Source organism: Oncorhynchus tshawytscha, linkage group LG04 (genome assembly GCF_018296145.1).
Source record: "Oncorhynchus tshawytscha isolate Ot180627B linkage group LG04, Otsh_v2.0, whole genome shotgun sequence".
Lineage (NCBI taxonomy): Eukaryota > Metazoa > Chordata > Actinopteri > Salmoniformes > Salmonidae > Oncorhynchus > Oncorhynchus tshawytscha.
The window spans coordinates 42,286,283-42,310,374 of record NC_056432.1 but is presented as its reverse complement, the minus strand read 5'-3'; the positions used below and the strand labels follow the sequence as shown (position 1 = coordinate 42,310,374).

The 24,092-nt window shown below is 40.2% G+C and overlaps 1 protein-coding gene across 1 annotated transcript in view; it reads left to right on the top strand.

Moving 5' to 3' along the window:
• Positions 1–24,092, top strand: part of ipo11 (importin 11) — a 239,190-nt gene that overhangs the window by 151,944 nt on the left and 63,154 nt on the right. Inside the window, exons 24-26 of the mRNA XM_024418169.2 lie at positions 13,578–13,673; positions 15,232–15,345; positions 20,568–20,689. Coding sequence (XP_024273937.1) covers positions 13,578–13,673; positions 15,232–15,345; positions 20,568–20,689 — 332 coding nt within the window. The remainder of the gene's footprint in view (positions 1–13,577; positions 13,674–15,231; positions 15,346–20,567; positions 20,690–24,092) is intronic.

The following is a 24,092-nucleotide window of genomic DNA, read 5'->3' as shown; positions in this document are numbered from 1 at the left end:
CTGGTTTCTAAAGTGATTGATGTGGTGTTCATAGCTGCATTGGCTTGTTCAGTGGGTTTGGGAGGCTGACGGGAATTTGATGAGAGGGGAGGACTAGAGGGAAGAAGAGAGAGTGTGAGAAGGATTAAGGGTGAAATGAGGTGGAGATGTGTACAGACTTTGGCCAGCACTGTCGATTTGTGAGGAGAGTAAGAGGGAAGGAGGGAGTGAGAGGAGGAGAAGGGTGGTGGGCTCTGAAGGACAGAGTTGTGCGTGTCTGTGTTTTTTCTGTGGGGAAAGTGTCAGCCACTTGCCTCCCTGTTGAAGAGGATGACTGAGGAAAAGCAGCTCAAGTCTGCGATGCCAGTGTGAGAGACAGAGAGAGAGGCAGAGGCCAGGCACTGTGCTGCTGTCTCCTGCTGGCCCCTGAGAGAGAGGGAGAAGGCAATAGAAAGAGATGGGGAGAGGAAGTGAAAGAGAGGGAACAGAGAAGTGGGGGAGACAGAAAGAGTAAAAGAGAGAAAGTCGGGGAGATGGAGAGAGTAAGAAAGATGCATCGGTGTCAGATTACAGCCACCTGTTTGAATCCACTGCCATCTTGGATCTAGAGTGTGGAACCAGACAATCCTTGTATTCAGAAGAAGGCTCACATCTCTCTCCTACCTCAGTTTGTTGCATTTAATTGAGTGTGTGGAATAGTTCTAGATTAGAAACATTTTAAAATATATGGTACTATTCTGTGAAAGCTTCTCTCCCTCCCTTCCCCGCTCCTCCTCCATTCCCCATATATTCTTCATCAAGCACTATAACAAGCCATTACACAGTGTACAAAACACTGCTCTTTCCATGACATACTGACCATGTGATTCCAGATGAAACCTATGATCCCTTATTGATGTCACTTGTTAAATCCATTTCAATTAGTGTAGTTGATTAAAGACGGATTCTTAAGCCTTGAGACAATTGTGACATGGATTGTGTTTGTGTGCCATGGGCAAGACAAAATAAGTGCCTTTGAACATCGTATGGTAGTCGGTGCGGTTTCTGTCAAGAACTGCAACACTGCTGGGTTTTTTGTGCTCAACAGTTTCCCGTTTGAATCAAGAATGGTACACCACTGTGGAACGCCAGCATCCCTGTGGAGCGCTTTCGACACCTTGTAGAGTCCATGCCCCGACAAATTGAGGCTGTTCTGAGGGCAAAAGGTGGTGCAACTCAATATTAGATAGGTGTTCGTAATGTTTTGTACACTCAGCGTATATTTACCTTGAAGAGCTGTGATGTCTGGGTGTCTGAGTGGGAAATGCAAAAAAAAAAAAAAACACTTTTCCAATGTTCACATGCATACTAATACATGTGTGAAATAAGACAAATATAAGCACAAATTATTATTACACATATACACACCAGTGGAGTCTCCTCAGAGGAGGATGGGGAGGACCAAAATAGTGAACCGTATAGTGAATATATTCACGTCACCAAATAATTTATTATAACACACTGTTTTTGCAATGAAGGTCTACAGTACCCTCAACAGCACTCTGTTGGGTAGCACCATGGTGTAGCAGGAGGACAGCAAGTTTCCATCCTCCACTTGTTACAAAACCATGGTTCTCACCCCTTTCCATAGACTTACACATTGACAACTTCTGGAGGACATCCTCCAACCTATCAGAGCTCTTACAGCCTGAACTGACATGTTGTCTAACCAATCAAAGGATCAGAATGAGTATAGTACTCAAAGCATAAGCTAAAGCTAGCTAGCACTGCTGTGCGTAAAATATGGTGAGTAGTTGACTCAGAAAGACAATAGTTGAACAGAGGGAGAGCAAGAGAGAGAGCGAACTAGCTATATTCACTTCCTTAGCTAGCGAATGCAGCTAGCTAGTTAGGCTATTCAAACACCCAGTTTAAACAGAGAGGGATGTTATGTTAGCTAGCTGGTTATGGCTATCCAACACTGGAACTTTTCCAAGTCAAGTTTAGCTTTCAGTTTTAGTAATTTGACACTGTCCCTGCAGGTATAACTAACTGGTCATCTGCTTGCATGCTCACTGTACGCTGTACTGCGGGTTTACTAATGCATTAGTTCTAGTAGCGATGTTGACTATGACATTAGCTAATTTGGTGACAACGATGTAGGCTGTGTGTTGAGGTTAGCGGGTAAGATATAAAGGTTTGGCTTGGAAAGTGTTTTTTGCCTGGTCACAGACAGCTGATGTGTTGTGCACTGAATTCCACAAGTGATCAGGGGTGTATTCATTATGCCGATTATGTTGAATAACGTTTCTTAAATGGAAGCAAATGGAATGAAACTGGGATGAACATACCTGAATTGGTCCAATAGAAAATCTCTTTTGCAACTGTTGGACTTATGATTACACCCTAGATCAGCTAGCTGCAGGCAAGAGTGTGCAAGGCATTGTTGAATGTGTCACTATCTTTCAACTTGATTACTCATCCTTCTCTCGACCTCTGTATGGGAAACTTTCATTCATAGCCTAGATTGTATTTTTTTATTTATTTTACCTTTATTTAACTAGGCAAGTCAGTTAAGAAAAAAAATCTTATTTTCAATGACGGCCTAGGAACAGTGGGTTAACTGCCTGTTCAGTGGGTTAACTGCTTGTTCAGGGGCAGAACGACAAATTTGTACCTTGTCAGCTCGGGGATTTGAACTTGCAACCTTCCGGTTACTAGTCCAACGCTCTAACCACTAGGCTATTCTGTAGCAGACTTATAATGGGTTTAGGAAAAAGAAGTGTCATGTAGTAACTTAAACCTATCGATGTTACATTAAGCTGAGTGAATGGAATATGAGTGACAGTCATCCAATATTCTGTCATAGAAATAAGGCCATGCTAATATTTTTATTTTATTTTTTATCTTAAACGCACTGACCGCCACTGACACAGCATTTCTGAGGAAGGGTAGGGTAGCTACAGGAAGTGACTCTTAGTGACGCTAATTAACTTGTTACTCCTCCAGTGCGGTTGTCGATAGCAACAGAGCAGAGGTGACGCCACTCGCTGCTAATTGACACACAAATTGATGAACAGAGACGCTGCTGTGTTTTTCTCAGCTAATGAGGGGAACTGAGGCAACTGATTGAGGTCAGAGATGTATATTTATAAATATGTCTAAATATACGGCTCTGGTTGAAGTGTTTTTTTTTTTCTCATTCTGTTGTTAGTAGTTGTTGGTGCTGTTTTTGCCTCTAGATCATTCTATAGGTTAACTAGTTGATCCTGTCGTGCTGTTAACTTTCTACTGACATCACGTCTATGGAGCACTATTGTCTACTACAGAAACTGAGTTGATGTGCAGCATGTCTGTATTGTACCAAAAGTTGCACATTCAGTGACTTGTTGGTGAAGTCATCACGTGTACATTGTTTAAAAGTTGACAGTAGATAATAGCGTTTACTGTAGCCTTGGTAATAGCTTTTAATATGATGTTACTCCTAAAAAGTTGATAGTTGAGACGTTATTTAGAGACCAGAACGGGTCGACAAACATTATTCCAGATATTTTTCCATATTGGAATATATTGTAGAAACACTCTACGTTCTTCTTAGTGAAGCATCATCCATCTCGCCTGCTTATCTTCCACTTTCCATGGGTTTGGAGTTGAATATTATGTCTATTAATGTATTTTTAATAATGTTTCGCCTTTCTATGCCTTTTAGTAATAGACTTGACCTTTACCATTCCAATATAGAGGAGCCTATAATTTCTTTAGAGGTCTTGCTCACCCTCCAAAGTGCTGCATGCATTCATTCAATTCATTTCCTTGGAAAAGCTCTCAGCCGCTTATCCGTTACCACGTTGAGAACCTACATCGTCATTCATTAGCTTAAATTTTTTTAAAGTCAGCTTGCTAACTATCATTTCTCTCCTACTTCAAACGCAATGAGGGATCTTTAAAATGGCATGGGATATTTTTTTCATTATGATTTTTATATGCCTCCCTCATTGTCTGTCTGGCATGTTTTGTTCTGACAACATGAAAAAAATGATGTTATTGTTAGAAGTTAAGCTCCCCTGGAAAATACTAGGAAAGATCATTATTACGCTGGCCATGCAGGATCCATATTGGAATTCCATTACCTGGTTGTGTGTGAATTTGTGTTGTGTGTTTGTGTAATCTCTCGTGGAAAGATTCTGCGTGTAAACCGAAATAAATCTGTCGGGACTGAATTAGTGATGGGGGAAAAGTCTATTGTTAAATATCTCAATATTATTTTGGCTGATATTATATTGATTATTGACTTTGTTTTTTGTTTTTTCTTCTTCTAGGTAGCATTAGTTAGCGCTAGTCAGTTGTACCTGACCAAAACGCCGGTATTTTTAATCCTATAGTTTATTCTCCATTTTATTTTAAAATAGTGAGCCCAACATGTTTTCAGCACTTTTATTTCCATAACTGAGAAAGTCATTTTCTCATCTCTCTGCACCAGATAAACACCGATTGTACAAAACATTAGGAACATTTTTATTAATATTGAGTTGCACCACCTTTTGCCTTCATAACAGCCTCAATTCAACTGGGCATGGACTCTACAAGGTGTCAAGCATTCCACAGGGATGCTGGCCCATATTGACTCCAATGTTCCCAGTTGTGTTAAAACCTGTTGTGACTCGGGGGCATTATTTTCATTTTTGGGAAAAAAACGTTCCCGTACTAAACGGGATATTTTGTCAGGACAAAAATGCTAGAAGATGCATATAATTGACAGCTTTGGATAGAAAACACTCTAACGTTTCCAAAGCTGTAAAAATATTGTCTGTGAATATAACAGAACTGATGTTGCAGGCGAAAGCCTGAGAAAAATCCAATCCGGAAGTGCCCCATGTTTTGAAAGCGCTGCTTTCCAATGAGTCCCTATTGAGCAGTGGATGGGCTATCAACCAGATTACGCTTTCTCCGTATTCCCGAAGGTGTCTACAGCATTGTGACGTAGTTTTACACATTTATGTTGAAGAATAGTCGTAGGCGGCTACATTGCGCAAGTGGTCACCTGATGCCCCCAGAGAGATTTTCGCGTAAAATATAGAGATAGCCATTACTCCAATCGGTCCTACTGAAAAACTAATTTTCCCGATGGATATATTATCGAATAGATATTTGAAAAACACCTTGAGGATTGATTATAAACAACGTTTGCCATGTTTCTGTCGATATTATGGAGCTAATTTGGAATATTTTTTGCCGTTTTCGTGACTGCAATTTCCGGGCGATTTCTCAGCCAAACGTGAAGAACAAACGGAGCTATTTCCCCTACAAAAATAATATTTAGGGAAAAATGAACATTTTCTATCTAACTAGGAGTCTCGTGAGTGAAAACATCCGAAGCTCATCAAAGGTAAACGATTTAATTTGATTGCTTTTCTGATTTCCGTGACCAAGTTACCTGCTGCTAGCTGGACAGAATGCTATGCTAGGCTATCGATAAACTTACACAAATGCTTGTCTAGCTTTGGCTGTAAAGCATATTTTGAAAATCTGAGATGACAGGGTGATTAACAAAAGGCAAAGCTGTGTCTCAATATATTTCATTTGTGATTTTCATGAATAGGAATATTTTCTAGGGATATTTATGTCCGTTGCGTTATGCTAATTAGTGTCAGGCGATGATTACGCTCCCGAATGCGGGATGGGGAGTCAGTAGAGGTTGGCTGGATGTCTTTTGGGTGGTGGACCATTCTTGAAACACACAGGAAACTGTTGAGTGAGAAACCCAGCAGCGCTGCAGTTCTTGACACTCAAACCAGTGCATCCACTGCCATACCCAGTTCAGAGGCACTTCAATCTTGTCTTGTCCATTCAATGGCACACACACACACACAATGGCATACATGCACAATCCATGTCTCAAGACTTAAAAATCCTTCTTTAACCTGTCTCCTCCCCTTCATCTACACTGATTTGAAGTGGATTTAACAAGTGACATCAATAAGGGATCATAGCTTTCACCTGGGTTCACCTGGTCAGTATACATGGAAAGAGCAAGTGTTCATAATGGAACCAACACTTTACATGTTGAGTTTATATTTTTGTTCAGTGTGTATGTATGTATGTACACTGAACAATAATATAAACACAACATGTTAAGTGTTGGTTTCATGAGCTGAAATAAAAAATCCCAGAAATGTTCCATAAACACAAAAAGCATATTTCTCTAAAATGTTGGGCACAAATCTGTTTACATCCTGTGAGTGAGCATTTCTCCTTTGCCAAGATAATCCATCCCCCTGACAGGTGTGGCATATCAAAAAGCTAATTATACCTCTTCTGGATAGGACCCTTCATCTCAATTTCAGCCAAAAAATGACATACCCAAATCGAACTACCTGTAGCTCAGGACCTGAAGCAAGAATATGCATATTATTGATACTATTTGAAAAGAAGCACTTTGAAGTTTGTGTAGATGTGAAAATCATGTAGAAGAATATAACACAATAGATCTGGTAAAAGTTCAAACAAACAAAAAAAGTGTTTTCTACATATATATTTTTTGTTCTTTGAAATGCAAAAGACAGGCCATTGAGATAGGATGCTGGGGCTAATGTAGATGTTGTTCACAACAGGGCAACACGAGAAAGTGAGAGCTACATAATATTTAGTATGAAGTGTCCCTCACGAGTTTCCCCAAATATACCCAAGTGGCCGAATTGGTACATTTTCAAGTACATAACCATAGAGAACATAAAATGCTATGGTAATCAAAAAATTAAGTTTACACACCCAGGAAAATAATAATAAATAATGAATCATTAGCTTCCCTACATGAAAGGTACTAACATGAGATGTAACGAGAACACTGATCCAATGCCTCCCAACACACGAGTGAACTATTTAAGATAAGGGTAAGCGCGTCTATCGGCGCGTCTGACATATCCACACCTCCCATGCTCTTGTTGTAATCCTTTACATCATCTGGAATGGGGCCATTTTTCTTGGTCCATGCCCCATTAGCGTCCTCACATGCTTACAATGTAGAATATGTATGTGTGTGTGTATATATATGTATATATATATATATGTATACGTATATATACGTATATATATGTATACGTATATATACATATATATATATATATATATATATATATGTGTGTATGTATATATATATATATGTGTGTATGTATATATATATATATGTGTGTATGTGTGTATGTATATATATATATATGTGTGTATGTATGTATTATATATGTGTGTATGTATGTGTATATATATATATATATATATATGTATATGTGTATATATATATATATTTATTAATATTTATTTATTTATATATATATATATATATGTATATATATATATATACGTTTTCACCCTCTCTGTTCTCACTAGCCTCGGTTTTATTCATTAGTTCACACCGTAGCAGAATGTTTTGCAATGGAAAACAGAAACAGGCGTTTATTAGATAAATTCAGGTAGGCCCTTCCCTGTTCTGGCCGTTTGCCCAAGTGGGACCACTTGGGCAAACGGTGTGAATGCTCCCATTCGGTGAATGCTCCCACCCGGTGTGAATGCTCCCATTCGGTTTCACTTAGAACAGAACGGTTAGCTAGCCATCTAGATGGTTTCTCCACCCATCCACTGTTGATTGCATCACCAATCACCCCCCTTCAAAAAACAAGGTGTGTAACACAATTTTTACGTAATTGTATGATGCAATGAACCACTTTACAAGATCAAATGCATTATCTTTATTTTTTGCCATAAAGAATCAGACAAAAATGTATGCTACACGCTGCAACATTGGCATATTCAAGCCTGTCTCAATATACAAAACTTCCCCCTTAAGGCTCTCATGGAGGAATGGTTGGTCACCCTTTATAGCCTATAAAATATTGTAACATTACAACCAAATACTTTTTATGTCTATATATAATAATTCCCTCCAGGGCTCAAAATTAAGGGTGTCCTGTCATTCCTTGGACACTAAAATAATGTTAAAAAATCGATTCTGGGACAGATCCTAAATTCATACAACCACTGCACATTACTAAATGTGAAAAAACAATGAGGCTGATGCAACAGATCTGACTGTTTAACTTAATGTTGATAACTTTTTAGTTCTGACGAATTTACGAACGCTCAACACCTGTTGAATATGGCCGGTGTCAGTAAACGTTAGCAAAAAAACGTAATTAAATTGTTGCCAGCAGCGCAGTTGCGGAGAACCAACGCTCTGAATAACAAATAAACTGCCTAACCAGTGCTGCTAAGACGAATAGAATGGTCAGGTGAGCGGTTCCCTCATTTGTGTCTGGAAGTAGCTAGCAAGCTAGCCAACGTTAGCCAGTTTGCTTGACTGCTGCTGTTGGGTTGATCCGAGCGTTCTGACCTTACTCCTCCGCCAGAGCGTCTAATGTGGGCTCTGAAACGCTCTGAATTTACAAATGGACAATCTGACAACGAGTTTACGAAAGCCCAGAGTGCACTCTGAGCACATAGTATAAACCAGCTTTTAGTCTTTGTTTTTTTAGTACATGGCCTCACGTGAATATGAATCGAGCCGGTAGGTCACATATTATAAGTGCAACAATGCAGGCTACATGTGAAGGTTCAAAAAGGAAATGACCTGGAATACACCATTCTCAAACGTGCACATGAGCGGTTTCCTGTGACAGTGATGAAAAATATCTGTTAGAAACTAAGAAAGAGAGGGAGATCTAAAGATGCATCATCTAGCATGGGTTACTTGCATGACTAGAATTATGCCTTTGGCTGCTGGGCAATAAAATTATGTTGATTTGAAATCCAATAGAATATGAGAAGAATGTTGGTTTCAATGGCATATAAAGTGTTTAGAAAATAATTTCAAATTTACTTTGAAACGAGGTAAGACATGCTTCATAAAATTACAGAAGTCCATGTTTTAAACAATTAAGTTTATGGTTAAATAGTGTCAGAATGTTGACTGCCGCAGCTCAGATTCAATGTGGGTGTTATGCTGTGCGCACTATCGGGTGACCATTTGATCTGAACTAACCTTGCCTCTAGTATGTCGACAGAATCAAGCCTTTAGACATGGTTAATTATCCTTCATTATATTTATCAAACATGACTGGTGTTTAGCCCATATTTATGTAATTAAAGTTTGGCTCCATTTTCTGGTGCCCTCATGTCAGCATTGGTTTGGACATGAGGCTTTTTGACTTGTCTCAGACGAAAACCAGCGTTAATGTCGAGCCCTGGCTGAAATGTTCCATTAAGTTGTTTTGTATCGTGGTGTCAAATGTTTGAAGTTGAAAGATCAAACGAAGTGAAATGTTGAAAAGTATTAGAGGGGAGAGGCTATCGAAATAGTACAATTCTGAGAATATGTTAAACTGTAGAGATGTCAGGGGTTATGTCCTGATTGTGTCTTTGATCATGGTGCTGTGGGCAGAGGAGAGGAGTCTTTAGATCAGACGCCCTGCTATTCATGTCATAACACACACACACACACAAAACAAACACATACTTACACACAAACTCATTCATATTGTTTATCCACTATCCTATGTTAACTAGGGCTGGGAATTGCCAGGGACCTCAAAATATTATATTATCATGATACTTATGTGCTGATTCGATGTGTATTGTGATTCTCACTATTTTATGTGTTGCGATTCGATATACCAATTTTATTGCAATTTGATGGTCGAGAATGTATTCATACCCTTTATTCCACATTTTTGATCCAGCATGAATTCAGAATGAATTAAATGTATGTTTTTGTCCCTCACCCATCTACACTCAAATGTTTTGAAAATTAAATACAGATATCTCATTTACTTAAGTATTCACACCCCTGAGTCAATACATGTTAGAATAACTTTTGAAAGCAATAACAGTGGTGATTATTTCTGGATAAGAATGGTACTCTGTAATGTGTTGTACCGGATTAGCCTGAAACCTAACACTTTGGATTCAGGATAAAAAGTTAATTTCTTTGCCAACATTTTTGCTGTTTTACTTTAGTGCCTAGTTGCAAACAGGATGCATGTTTTGGAATATTTTCATTCTGTACATGCTTTCTTTTCACTCTGTCAGTCAGGTAGTATTTTGTAGGAAATACAATGTTTAGACATCAACAGATTTCTCCTATCACAGTCATTCAGTTTTGTTACTGTTTTAAAGTCACCATTGGCCTCATGGTGAAATCCCTGAGCAGTTTCCTTCCTCTCCGGCAACTGAGTTAGAAAGGATGCCTGTATTTCTAGTGACTGGGTGTGTTAATACACCATACAAGGTGTAATTAATAACTTCACCATGCTCAAAAGGATATTTAATATTTAATGTCTGTTTTTTTTTTTTTTTACCATCTACCAATAGGTGCCCTTCTTTGAGAGGCATTGGAAAAAATCCCTGTTCTTTGTGGTTGAATCTGTTTTTTGAAATTCACTGCTCGACTGAGGGGACCTTACAGATCATTGTATGTGTGGGATACAGAGATGAGGTAGTCATTCAAAAATCATGGCAAACACTATTATTGCACGCAAAGTGAGTCCATGCAACTTATTATGTGACTTTAGCAAATGTTTACTCCTGCACTTATTTAGGCTAACCATAACAAAGGGGTTGAATACTTCACCTTACCGTGAGATGCTTACTTACAAGTCCTTAACCAACAATGCAGTTCAAGAAAGGTTTGAGAAAATAAGTACATTCAAGTAAAAGTAGTAAAATTAAAATAAAAAGTAACACCGCTATATACGTGACTCACAACCTGGATTCGGTCTTATGTAGCAAAATTTGAAATTGTGTTTTTTACATTGGATAAAAGTAGAGACTCAGAGCTACCAAATGCTATATCATACACTGCATTTGAGGAAAGTAATGCTGCTTTGAAAGTTGATCAACTTGTAAACTCACTTTTGAGAAAATGGCCTTTGAATGTTTTGGTATCTCGTGAAGAGCTCTTCTTTGTCTACACCCACTTCGAATTGTTCACACCCTCTTAAGCTTTAGTCCCACTGATCTTGTTTTGCTCTCGGGGTGCACACTTGACGCTCTGGCCAATGATTTGCTTACCTATGAATAACATGAAAACAGCCTAACCAGCTCTGCTGTCAACAATTTCATTACGCTTTTTTTCAGATGTTTACTGACACCGGCCATATTCAACGGGTGTTGTACACACGTCACGTAACATTAGCTAGCAAGCCAGCCAGCTAATGTTAGCTAGGTAAACAACAATTAACACAGTGCCAACAATGCCACAGTGCTGGGAGCTAAACAACCAGGTTCAATGTTAGCTAGCTAACATTAGGCTCTAACTAGAAAAACAATCAGCTCTGGGATATGAATAATATCAGTTAGGGAGCCAACCAACTAACAATACACTTTAGCTTAAGACAGGTAAACAATGAACCTAGCTAGGTAAACAAAGTTTAAGATCACACACGTCACTTAATGTTAGCTAACGAGCCAGTCAGCTAACGTTAGCTAATTAAACAACAATGAACACAGTGTCAAATCATCTTACTACCCTGCATGAATACGTCTCTGGGATATGAATAATAACGTCAGCTAGGGAGCCAGCCAGCTAACGTTAGCTAGCTAGCTAACAGTACACTTTAGCTTGAAATGAAACCACTTTGTCAAAATTAGAAATGTGTAATATCTGAAAATGTAGCTAACTATCTTACCTGCATGCATCATGGATGTGTCTTCCTGTCAGGAATGCCATACCATAGTTGCCCTTAGTTTGAAGATGTAATTCAGAGACAGGTGTTTTCTCCATCTCTTTAGCTATTATACTCTAATTCCACTGATTTAAAAACTTGATTTTCCAGAAAGTGGAAAGCAACACTTATGCAGCTCCACTACACAATACATTTTTTAAAAAGCTGCTTCAACAAGATTACCAACACAGACTGACGAGCTAAAATAGACAGACACCTTCAATATGGCAGACCAATCCAAACTCCTCTCTCGGCATGTCTAGCCCACTCATTATCACAGCCAATCATGGCTAATGAGAAGGTTGCGTTCTTTTTCTGTGGTTTAACCAACAAGGCTTGTAATATAACAATTGCATTTGTATTTACATATGGCATACAAGTTTGTTATAAAGGCACATGAATGTCCGACAAGGCATTTGTGCCAAAAAACACATTTTGATTTACGTTCAAATGGTTCTCATGTGAAGTCGTGACTTGCGACATACGCTTAGTATCCTGAATCGGTCACATATACAGGGTGTACCGGTACCGAGTCAATGTGAGGGGGTACAGGTTAGTCGAGTTATTGTGTACATGTAGGTAGGGGTAAAGTGACTATGCATAGATAATAAACAGCAAGTAGCAGCAGTGTAAAAACAAAAGGGGGGGGGTCAATGTAAATTGTCCATTAGATTATTTTTTCAGCATTCTTATGGCTTGGGAGTAGAAGCTGTTAAGGAGCATTTTGATCTTAAACTTGGAGATCCGGTACCACTTGCCCGTGCGGTAGCAGAGAGAACAGTCTATGAATTGGGTGACTGGAGTCTTCGACAATTTTTTGGGCCTTCCTCTGATACCGCCTAGGATATAGTTCCTGGATGGTAGGAAGCTTGGCCCCAGTGATGTACTGGGCCGTACGCACTACCCTCTGTAGCGCCTTACGTTCAGATGCCAAGCAGTTGCCATACCAGGCGGTAATACAACCGGTCTGGATGCTCTCAATGGTGTAGCTGTAGAACTTCTTGAGGATCTGGGGACCCATGCCAAATCTTTTCAGTCTCCTGAGGGGGGAAATGTGTTGTTGTGCCTAGACATTTTAAAAAACAATTAAGTTACGAGTTGAACTTTAATTAACAGATGAGATATGTTGGCACGACTGCCTTTTTGCATCTCCATCTCACCCAAAGACCTTGCTTGGAAGTGTACTTTGCCAGACTGCCAAGAACCTTGCCCTCATCCAGGCCAAGGTGGCGAGACACGGTAGTGATAACACCATAGGCCTTGTTGATCTCTGCACCAGACAGGATGCTCTTGCCAGCATACTTGGGGACCAACATGTATGCTGTGGCGTGTATGGGCTTCAGGCAGAAGTCTTTGCGCTTTTTTATTTATTTTAGAACTGCAGTTTCCTCTGTTTACTACGGGAACTTTTTTTTTATTTTATTATTATTTTTTTTTAAATGAAAATACTGCCCCCTAGTCACAACAGGCTAACTAGCTGGTTTTAGACCTTGGGGTAGGTGTTCTCTTCCAGGCTGTTCATTCTCGGGTTGAAGTACAGTTTCAGACACGGGACCTAAAAATAGAGGTTTTCACAGGTCCAAAAAGCCGAACCCTTTCCCGAAATGATCCTGGGGCTTTCCCACCCAGACCCGATATGCATAAAATGTTTGTTTTTTAAATATACATAACTTTTCCAAACGGACCAGAGGTCAACAAGACCCTTTCTGTATAGACCTTGTCAGGGCCACACACGGTCCGATCTGAGTGAGGAAATTAGCAGAAAAGTACTTTTTTAGCTACCTTATTAAACTGAGCTGATAAAGCACGAGAGGGCGGAGCCGTTCTAGTAGGACAACGAGTGATCAACCAACCAAGCCGCATCGCGTTATAGTAGACTAATAGCTGTCTCTTTCTCTCTCTCTGTAGGTGGTAGAAGTAGCTCTGAAGGTTAGCCCCGTGTTAGGAGCCCACATGTTCCAGCCCCTGCTGCCTTCTGTCTTCAGAGGGATCGTGGATGGAGAGGTGAGCTACCTGTTAATGCTTTGTACCTGTTCTGGAGCTGGGCTTTGGTGCAACCAGGGTAGCTAAATTCCAGTAGCTTTCCAGAAATTCACGGGTTTTCCAGAAATCCTGGTTGGCGATTTGGGGAAAGTTACCAGCATTTTTGCAACCTTTGTCTTTTTCTCTATCTTATGAGAGCTCTGCTTTAACTGCTATGGCTCCCTGTCAGAACCTTCCATAGGAACCTTTAGTCTCTCACTCACTCACTATGGGTTCCCCTTATGTCGTTCCCTGTCGAATACTAAAGGACTAATTTGAATGACAGTATAAGCCATTTAGCCTGTATAGGTCACTGTAAACTGAGTGTATAAAACATTATACTCTTTCCATGACAGACTGGTCAGGTGATTTCAGGTTGAAGGCTACTTCAATCAGTGTAGAGGAAGGGGTGGAAATAGGTTAAAGGATTTTGGACCCTTGAGACATGGATTGTGTATGTGTCATTCAGAGGCTGAATGGGCAAGGCAAAATATTTAATTGCCTTTGAATGGGGTATTGGTAGTAGGTTCCAGGTGCCTCCGGTTTATGTGAAGAACAGCAACTCTACTGGGTTTTTCACGCTCAACTTTTTCCTATGTGTTATGTGTATTAAGAATGGTCCGCCACCCAAAGGACATCCAGTCAACTTGACACAACTCTGGAAGCATTGGAGTCAACATGGGCCAGAATCCCTGTGCACTTTCGACACCTTTTAGCGTCCATGCCCTGACGAGTTCAGGCTGTTCTGAGGGCAAAAGGAGGGTGCAGCTCAATATTAGGAAGGTGTTCTTGATGTTTTGTACACTGTGTATGTTTTTTGGTTTAAAGGAACATAATTGACTAATGTCAGTTTAATTATTACAATTCCATTTCATTCCATTTTTTTCTTTGAACTCAATGCACAGTTTCTCTCGCAATCGAGAGGGATAGAGATCAGAGGTTTCTCTACCTGAAAATACATGATATAAGCATTTGATAGTTGATATTCAGCAGTCATAAAAGTATGCCTTATTTAATTTGAAGATCTACTGAAATAGTGATTTTGTCAGACAGCATAGGCAGCAGCTCTATAGAGATGATGACTTGGAATTAAATCAAATCAAACAAAAGTAATTTACACAACTGAAATATTTTTTGTGAAGTAATGTGAATAAATTATAGTTAATAATTGATGAGCGGTAATGGACAGTCACTACCATTATGGGGCTTTTATTAATTGTTTTCTGTTTTACAGCATTCAACTGACAAAATGCATAATCAATTTAATGTTTTTTTTAAATATCGAAACTGAAATCCTTGATTATTTTTTAGTAATCGAAAACGAACCAACCTCAAAAAGCGCTAATTGCTCAGCACTACTGTATGTCAAACTCATACAATTACCTTGACTGGTTTGTTCTGAAAGCGCTCAAGGTTTTAAGCTTTCATCAGTTACCTTGGCATATACTGTACTTACTCATTGACAGTAATATGTACATGCTCCTCTCCACATCGGTGTTTTCAGCATTAACCCTGTTCTTTCTTGTGTGTGTGTTTGTAGCGGTACCCGGTGGTGATGTCCACCTACCTGGGCATCATGGGAAGAGTCCTGCTGCAGAATGCTAGTTTCTTCTCCTCTCTCCTCACACAGATGGCCAGCGAGTACAACCAGGAGGTGAGACACCTTGCCAACTAGTAGAGTGGTGGAATGGTAGGCATATTGGATGTACCATATGGCCCGTAACTCTAACCAGGAGGTTACATCATTTAACCCCCCTCTCCCGTAATTTAGCTTTGTTACCGCCGTAGTACTTAAAGCAACAAATATTTTCCCAAGATGCCTTTTTGTTTAGATGTTTATTTATATTCACCCTCTATTGTCTGTACAACTTTTCTTTAGCGACAGAGAATAAATGAGAAAGAAATTCTGCTCCCCTTCAACAGCAGCCAAAATGATTAAATCACGTTCAGTCCACCAGTATTCAGTATTCAGACCTCTTGACTTTTTACACATTTTGTTACATTATAGCCTTTTTCTAAAAATTGATTAAATTAATAAAAATCCTCAGCAATCTACACACAATACCCCATAATGACAAAGCGTAAACAGGTTTTCATACATTTTTGAAAATGATCATCCTTGATCATTGATCATCCTTGAGATCTTTCTCCAACTTGGAGTCCACCTGTGGTAAATTGCATTGATTGGACATGATTTGGAAAGACACACAGTTGGCAGTGCATGTCAGAGAAAAAACCAAGCCATGAGCTTGAAGGAATTGTCTGTAAAGCTCTGAGACAGGAATGTATCGAGGGGAAGGGTACCAAAAAATGCCTGCAGCATTGAAGGTCCCCAAGAACACAGTGGCCTCCATCATTCTTAAATGGAAGACGTTGAGAACCACAAAGACTCTTCCTAGAACTGGCCACCCGGCCAAACTGAGCAATCGGGGAGAAGGGCCTTGGTCAGGGAGGTGACCAAGAAGCCGATGGTCACTCTGTGGCGATGGGAGAACCTTACAGAAGGACAACCATCTCTGCAGCACTCCACCAATCAGGCCTTTATGGTAGAGTGGTCAGACGGAAGCCACTCCTCAGTAAGACGGGCCATGGTCAGGGAGGTGACCAAGAACCCAATGGTCACTCTGACAGAGCTTCAGAGTTCCTCTATGGAACTCTTGTGGGTAGATTGATGTATTCATTATAGAATAAGGCTGTTATGTAACAAAATTTGGGAAAAGTATTGGGGTCTGAATACTTTCCAAATGCACTGTATATGCCTGTTTGTCTGCTATGCTAATAGTTTTGAGATGTCTGTGGGTTAACTATTTCTGCTAATGCTAAAGTCACCACACCGTACAGATCAGGCCCTGCTGGGTACATAGGCCATCCAGTTGGGATCCAGGCAGCAGCGGCCGAGATTAAGCATGGGTGCCAGTCTTTTGACTTGCGCCAACTCCTTGATTGTTTTAGATTCTTGTTTGGCTAGGAAACAGCATATGAGACGGCTGAGGCAGAAGGTGAAACGGCTTGCAGCCCAGGTTACTAGCATAAACCTGTGTAAACATCCACATGCCTCTTAGTCACTACGACCTGCTGGCCTACTCTGATCAGGGGATCAGTTTGCCAAACCCTGCTACTTGTTCACAAAAATAAGCACAAGGGAGTTCCAGGAGGCCCTCTGAGAAGCAATTTGGGTCAGATTGTATTTTTATATGGAGCCTATACAGGCATCTCTGTTGATTTTTATACCAAAAATTAAGAAAGTGGGATTGAGGGCAGTCTTTCCGTTGTTGACACTGAGGCTTGTCCACAAGTCTTGACTTGTAAAAGGCCTTGCAGTTGAAATGTCGACCTTGACAATTGTCCTTGCAATCCCCTTATCTATGTTTTCCAACAGTATATGCCCCCAGGGTCTTCGTGCAACTTTATTTCACTAGTTCGTGGATTACAGTCAAACTTTCTGGGCTTGTTTGAGTAGAAAATGAAAGGCTAATTGATTGGGAGGGAATGGTTTGGACGATTGATTCCCGACCAGGGGATAAACGCACAGTTAGGTCTCATTAGGCCTACGAAGCCAAACAGTTTAAGAACCTCTGATACAGACTTTGCTATAGGGAGTTGGCTGTTTGTCTTTCCTCTGGGTACCCCTTTCCCTGATGGAAATGGAGGATGGAGTTCGGTGGGAAACTCAAACCAGACAACCTCGTGGTCCACCAGGGACCAAATTATAGATGCGCTATATACAGTAGATATACAGTTGAAGTCGGAAGTTTACATACACCTTCGACAAATACATTTAAATTCAGTTTTCCAGACATTTAATCCTAGTAAAATGCCCTGTCTTAGGTCAGTTAGGATCACCACTTTATTTTAAGAATGTGAAATGTCAGAATCATAGTAGAGAATGATTTCAGCTTTTATTTATTTCATCACATTCCCAGTGGGTCAGACGTTTACATACACGCAATTAGTATTTGGTAGCATTGCCTTTAAATTGTTTAACTTGGGTCAAACATTTTGGGTAGCCTTCCACAAGCTTCCCACAATAAGTTGGGTAAAAGCAATTTTGCCACAACTTTGGAAGTATGCTTGGGGCCATTGCCCATTTGGAAGACCCATTTGCGACCAAGCTTTAACTTCCTGACTGATGTCTTAAGATGTTGCTTCAATATATCCACATCATTTTACTCCCTCATGATGCCATCTATTTTGTGAAGTGCACCAGTCCCTCCTGCAGCAAAGCACCCCCACAACATGATGCTGCCACCCCCCGTGCTTCACGGTTGGGATGGTGTTCATTGGCTTGCAAGCCTCCCCTTTTTCCTCCAAACATAACAATGGTCATTATGGATAAACAGTTCTATTTCTGCTTCATCGGACAAGGACATTTCTCCAAAACGTACGATCTGTGTTCCCATGTCCAGTTGCAAACCATAGTCTGGCTTTTTCATGGCGGTTTTGGAGCAGTGGCTTCTTCCTTGCTGAGCGGCCTTTCAGGTTATGTCGATATAGGACTCGTTTTACTGTGGATACAGTTGCTTTTGTACCTGTTTCCTCCAGCAGCTTCACAAGGTCCTTTGCTGTTGTACCAATGTACGTTCGTCTCTAGGAGACAGAACGTGTCTCCTTCCTGAGTGGTTTGACGGCTGCGTGGTCCCATGGTGTTTATACTTGCGTACTATTGTTTGTACAGAATAACATGGTACCTTCAGGCATTTGGAAATTGCTCCCAAGGATGAACCAGACTTATGGAGGTCTCCAAAAAAAAATTCTGAGGTCTTGGCTGATTTCTTTTGATTTTCCCACAATGTCAAGCAAAGAGGCACTGTTTGAGGAATGTCTTGAAATACATCCACAGGTACACCTCCAATTGTCTCAAATTATGTCAATTAGCCTATCAGAACCTACTAAAGCCATGACATAATTTTCTGTAACTTTCCAAGCTGTTTAAAGGCACAGTCAATGTAGTGTATGTAAACTTCTGACCCACTGGAATTGTGATACAGTGAATTATAAGTGAAATCATCTGTCTGTAAACAATTATTGGAAAAATTACGTGTCATGCACAAAGTAGATGTCCTAACCGACTTGCCAAAACTATAGTTTGTTAATAAGACATTTTTGGAGTGATTGAACAATGACGCCAACCTAAGTGTATGTAAACTTCCGACTTCAAGTGTATGTGTATACGTATATATATATATATATATATATATATATATATAGTATTTTTTTTTATCCCATAATGACAAAGCAAAAACGGGTTTAGACAGTTTTGCTATTTTATTCAAAATAAAAAACTTTATTACATTTACATAAGTATTCAGACCCTTTTCTCAGTACTTTGTTGAAGCACCTTTGACAGTGATTACAGCCTCGAGTGTTCTTGGGTATGACACTACAAGTTTGGCACACCTGTATTTGGGGAGTTTCTCCCATTCTTCTCTGCATATCCTCTCAACCTCTGTCAGGTTGGATGGAGAGTGTCGCTGCACAACTATTTTCATTTCAAGTATCTCCAGAGATGTTCGATCCAGTTCAAGTCCGAGCTCTGGCTGAGCCACTCAAGGACATTCAGAGACTTGTCCTGTAGCCACTCCTGCATTGTCTTGGCTGTTTGCTTAGGGTCATTGTCCTGTTGGAAGGTGAACCTTCACCCCAGTCCTGGGAGCTCTGGAGCAGGTTTTCATCAAGGACCTCTCTGTACTTTGCTTCGTTCATCTTTGCCTTGATCCTGACTAGTCTCCCAGTCCCTGCCACTGAAAAACATCCCCACAGCATGATGCTGCCACCACCATATGCTTCACCTTAGGGATGGTACCAGGTTTCCTCCAGACGTGTCGCTTGACATTCAGGCCAACGAGTTCAATCTTGGTTTTATCAGACCAGAAAATCTTGTTTCTCATGGTCAGAGTCCTTTAGGCGCCTTTTGGCTAACTCCAAGAGGGCTGTCATGTGTCTTTTACTAAAGACTGACTTCCGTTTGGCCACTCGGCCACTCTGCCATAAATGCCTAATTGGTGGAGTGCTGCAGAGATGGTTGTTACCTCCCTGACCAAGGCCCTTCTCCCCCCCATTGCTCAGTTTGGCTAGCCATCCAGCTCTAGGAAGAGTCTTGGTGGTTCCAAACTTCTCCCATTGAAGAATGATGGAGGCCACTGTGTTCTTGGGGACCTTCAAAGCTGCATACATTTTTTTGTGCCCTTCCTCAGATCTGTGCCTCGACACAAGCCTGTCCCATAGCTCACAGACAATTCCTTTAAACCTCAATACTTGGATTTTGTTCTGACATGCACTGTCAACTGTGGGGACTTTATATAGACAGGTGTGTGTCTTTCCTAATCATGTTAAATCAATTTAATTTACCACTGGTGGACTCCAATCAAATTGTAGAAACATCTCAAGGATGATTAATGGAAATATGATTCACCGGGGCTCAATTTCGAGTCTCATAGCAAAGGGTCTGAATGCTAATGTAATTAAGGTATTTTTGTATATCCATTTTTTTATTTGAGAACATTTCTAAAAACCTGTTTCGCTTTGTCGTTATGTGGTAATGTGTGTAGATTGAGGACATTATTTTATTTAATCAATTTTAGAATAAGGCTGAAACTTTACAATATGTGGAAAAAGTTAAGGGGTCTGAATACTTTCCTCATGCACTGTATACAGTAGGGTGTATCTCATAAGCTCTACTCTTCCATCAGTACTGATGTGACAAAATAGGTGAGAGCATTGTGGATGAAGACTAATAGCTGTTATGCTTTCACCTGTCCACTTATTTTCTGTGACTTTGAAAGACAGGGGCCACTTCAGATGACTGATATGCTTGAACCTTGTGTTCTTGCTCTCTCTCTCTCGCTCTCTCTCCCTTTCTTTCTCACTTTCTCTCAGATTGGCCAGTTGTTAGGTGGTGTGATAGAGATGTGGGTTGACCGCATGGACAACATCACACAGCCGGAGAGGAGGAAACTGTCGTCTCTGGCTCTGCTCTCCCTCTTACCGTCAGACAACAGGTGAGGACACACCTAGCAAATTAGTTGGAGCGTTTCAGCTCTCTTTATTTCCATACCCTGACTCCCATTGGCTGACAAAAAAAACACAGGTAGGCACACACACCAGCGTTTTTTCTGCATAGAAATGTATTGGGCGGGACGCAATACATATATATAAATACCGGTCAAAGGTTTTAGAACACATACTCATTCAAGGTTTTATTTTATTTTTGCTATTTATGCATTGTAGAATAATAGTGACGACATCAACACTATTAAATAACACATATGAAATCATGTAGTAACCAAAATAGTTTTAAACCAATCAAAATATATTTTAATTTTGAGATTCTTCAAATATTCACTCCTTGCCTTGATGACAGCTTTGCACACTCTTGGCATTCTCTCAACCATGATGTAGTCACCTGGAATGCATTTCAATTAACAGTTCATAAAATTTAATTTGTGGAATTGATTTCCTTCTTCATACATTTGAGCCAATCAGTTGTGTTGTGAAAAGGTAGGAGGTGTACAGAAGATTTGGTAAAAGACCAAGTCCATATTGTGGCACGAACAGCTCAAATAATCAAAGAGAAACGACAGTCCGTCATTACTTTAAGACATAAAGGTCAGTCAATCCGGAAAATATCTAGAACTTTGAAAGTTTCTTCAAGTGCAGTCGCAAAAACCATCAATCGCTATGATGAAACTGGCTCTCATGAGGACTGCCACAGGAATGGAAGAACCAGAGTTACCTCTGCTGCTGAGAGGATAAGTTCATTAGAGTTACCAGCCTCAGAAATTGCATCCCAAATAAACAGACACATGTCAACATAAACTGTTCAGATGAGACTGTGTGAATCAGGCCTTCATGGTCGAATTGCTGCAAAGAAAGCACTACTAAAGGACACCAAAAATAAGAAGACTTGCTTGGGCCAAGACACGCGAGAAATGGACATTAGACTGTTGGAAATCTGTCCTTTTGGTCTGATAACTCCAAATTTGAGGTTTTTGGTTCTAACCCCCGTGTCTTTGTGAGACGCAGAATAGTTGAACGGATGATCTCTGCATGTGTGGTTTCCACCGTGAGGCATGGAGGAGGTGTTTTGGTGTAGGGGTGCTTTGCTGGTGACACTGTCAGTTATTTATTTAGAATTCAAGGCACAATAAACCATCATGGCTACCACAGCATTCTGCAGCGATACTTCATCCCATCTGGTTTGGGCTTAGTGGGACTATCATTTGTTTTCAACATGACAGTGACTCCAGACATACCTCCTTGCTGTGTAAGGGTTATTTGACCAAGAATGAGAGTGATGGAGTGCTGTGTCAGTTGACCTGGCCTCCGCATTCACCAATATAGATGGTGTGGGATGATTTGGACCGCAGAGGTGAAGGAAAAGCAGCCAACAAGTGCTCAGCATATGTGGGAGCACCTTCAAGACTGTTGGAAAAACATTCCTCATGAAACTTGTTGAGAGAATGCCAAGAGTGCTGCAAAGCTGTCAAGGCAATGGTTGGCTACTTTGAAGAATATAAAATATTTTGAACTGTTTGGCAATAATGACTATTGTTATGTTTGGAGGAAAAGGGGGTGCTTGCAAGCCGAAGAACACCATCCCAACCGTGAAGCACGGGGGTGGCAGCATCATGTTGTGGGGGTGTTTTGCTGCAGGATGGGACTGGTGCACTTCACAAAATAGATGGCATCCTGAAGAAAGAAAATGATGTGGCTATATTGAAGCAACATCTCAAGACATCAGTTAAAGCCTGGTCGCAAATGGGTCTTCCAAATGGACAATGACCCCAAGCATACTTCCAAAGTTGTGGCAAAATGGCTTAAGGACAACAAAGTCAAGGTATTGGAGTGGCCATCACAAAGCCCTGACTTCAATCCTATAGAACATTTGTGGGCAGAACTGAAAAGCATGTGCGAGCCAGGAGGCCTACAAACCTGACTCCCTTACACCAGCTCTGTCAGGGGGAATGGGCCAAAATTCACCCATCTTATTGTGGGAAGCTACCCAAAACGTTTGACCCAAGTTAAACAATTTAAAGGCAAAGCTACCAAATACTAATTGCGTGTATGTAAACGTCTGACCCACTGGGAATATGATGAAAGAAATAAAATCTGAAATAAATCATTCTTTCTACTATTATTCTAACATTTCACATTCTTAAAATAAAGTGGTGATCCTAACTGACCTATAACAGGGAATTTTTACTAGGATTAAATGTCAGGAATTGTGAAAACTGAATTTAAATGTAGTTGTCTAAGGTGTATGTAAACTTCCGACTTCAACTGTAGCTCCATTGTCTTTTATACATACTTTATATCTGGTTTTAGTTGTTTAAAGTGATACCCCAGATGCAATGAGGCCTTCATCTTTTTCAACGGAGTCATATATACAATTTTTGTCTCTGCATCCAGCATGAAGAAAGTTAGAAGTAGTTTCACTAGCCAATGCTAACTAGTGTTAGTGCAATGTCTGGAAGTCTATGGTATCTACTAGTTAGCAACTTCAAACTGTACACAGAGACAAAATAACTGCAAGAAACTGGTAAATTATTTTTCTGAACAGCATGATGTTAACGGTTCATTTATATGCTTTGTCTAAATCTGGCTTCTCTATTGCCTTCTCACTGCTATCTGCATGATCAATCATAGACAGCACATCTCAGCATGGAGCACAGTTCACAATGCATGTATCTCATGGTAACTTTTTTTCTTTTGACAAAACAGTTATTGTAAAGATATATTTTTTTATTGCAGCGCAGAGTTTTAAAAACAGCCTATTACTTGAATATAGCTGCTTTAAATCAGTGCGTGTGCAATTGCGGGACACGACAAAAAGAAACCAATCCAAGCATCACACAGTTCTGCTCCCTTAATGTCTCACTCACTCACTCAATTGCGTTCTGACAGCTCCCTCTACACACGCGTGCTGTGTGCACCTACAGAAATAAATGCCTATAAAAACGTCTCTAACTGATGGGATACACAAGCTACATTCCTTGCCAAATTGAGTTTTATCTCAAATTCAAAATGGACTGGTTAACTGAAGTAGGAAAATATGTGTTCCGACAATGAGTTGCAGTTTTGGAATAATTATGTAATTTTTGCTTAGGCTACTTTGCGTTTGTCACTAATTACCACAGCCAGTAAGTCAATATTGGCTGTATTGTAAAAATGTATGAAAGTAAACATGCGCTTTTTGTCTTAATTTAAGTTTAGGGTGAGGCATAAGAGTAAACAGTACTGCGAGGAGCACGTTTTTACATACAGGCATTTGGAATAGCCTTCCCTTGGAGATCAAGCAAATAAAAAGTAAAAATAGCTTTAAAAAGCAGGCAAAGTTTTTCATTCGGACAAGGTTGTCTAAGTAAGGAAACCACTCCATTGCCCCTTGTGCCCCCTACTGCT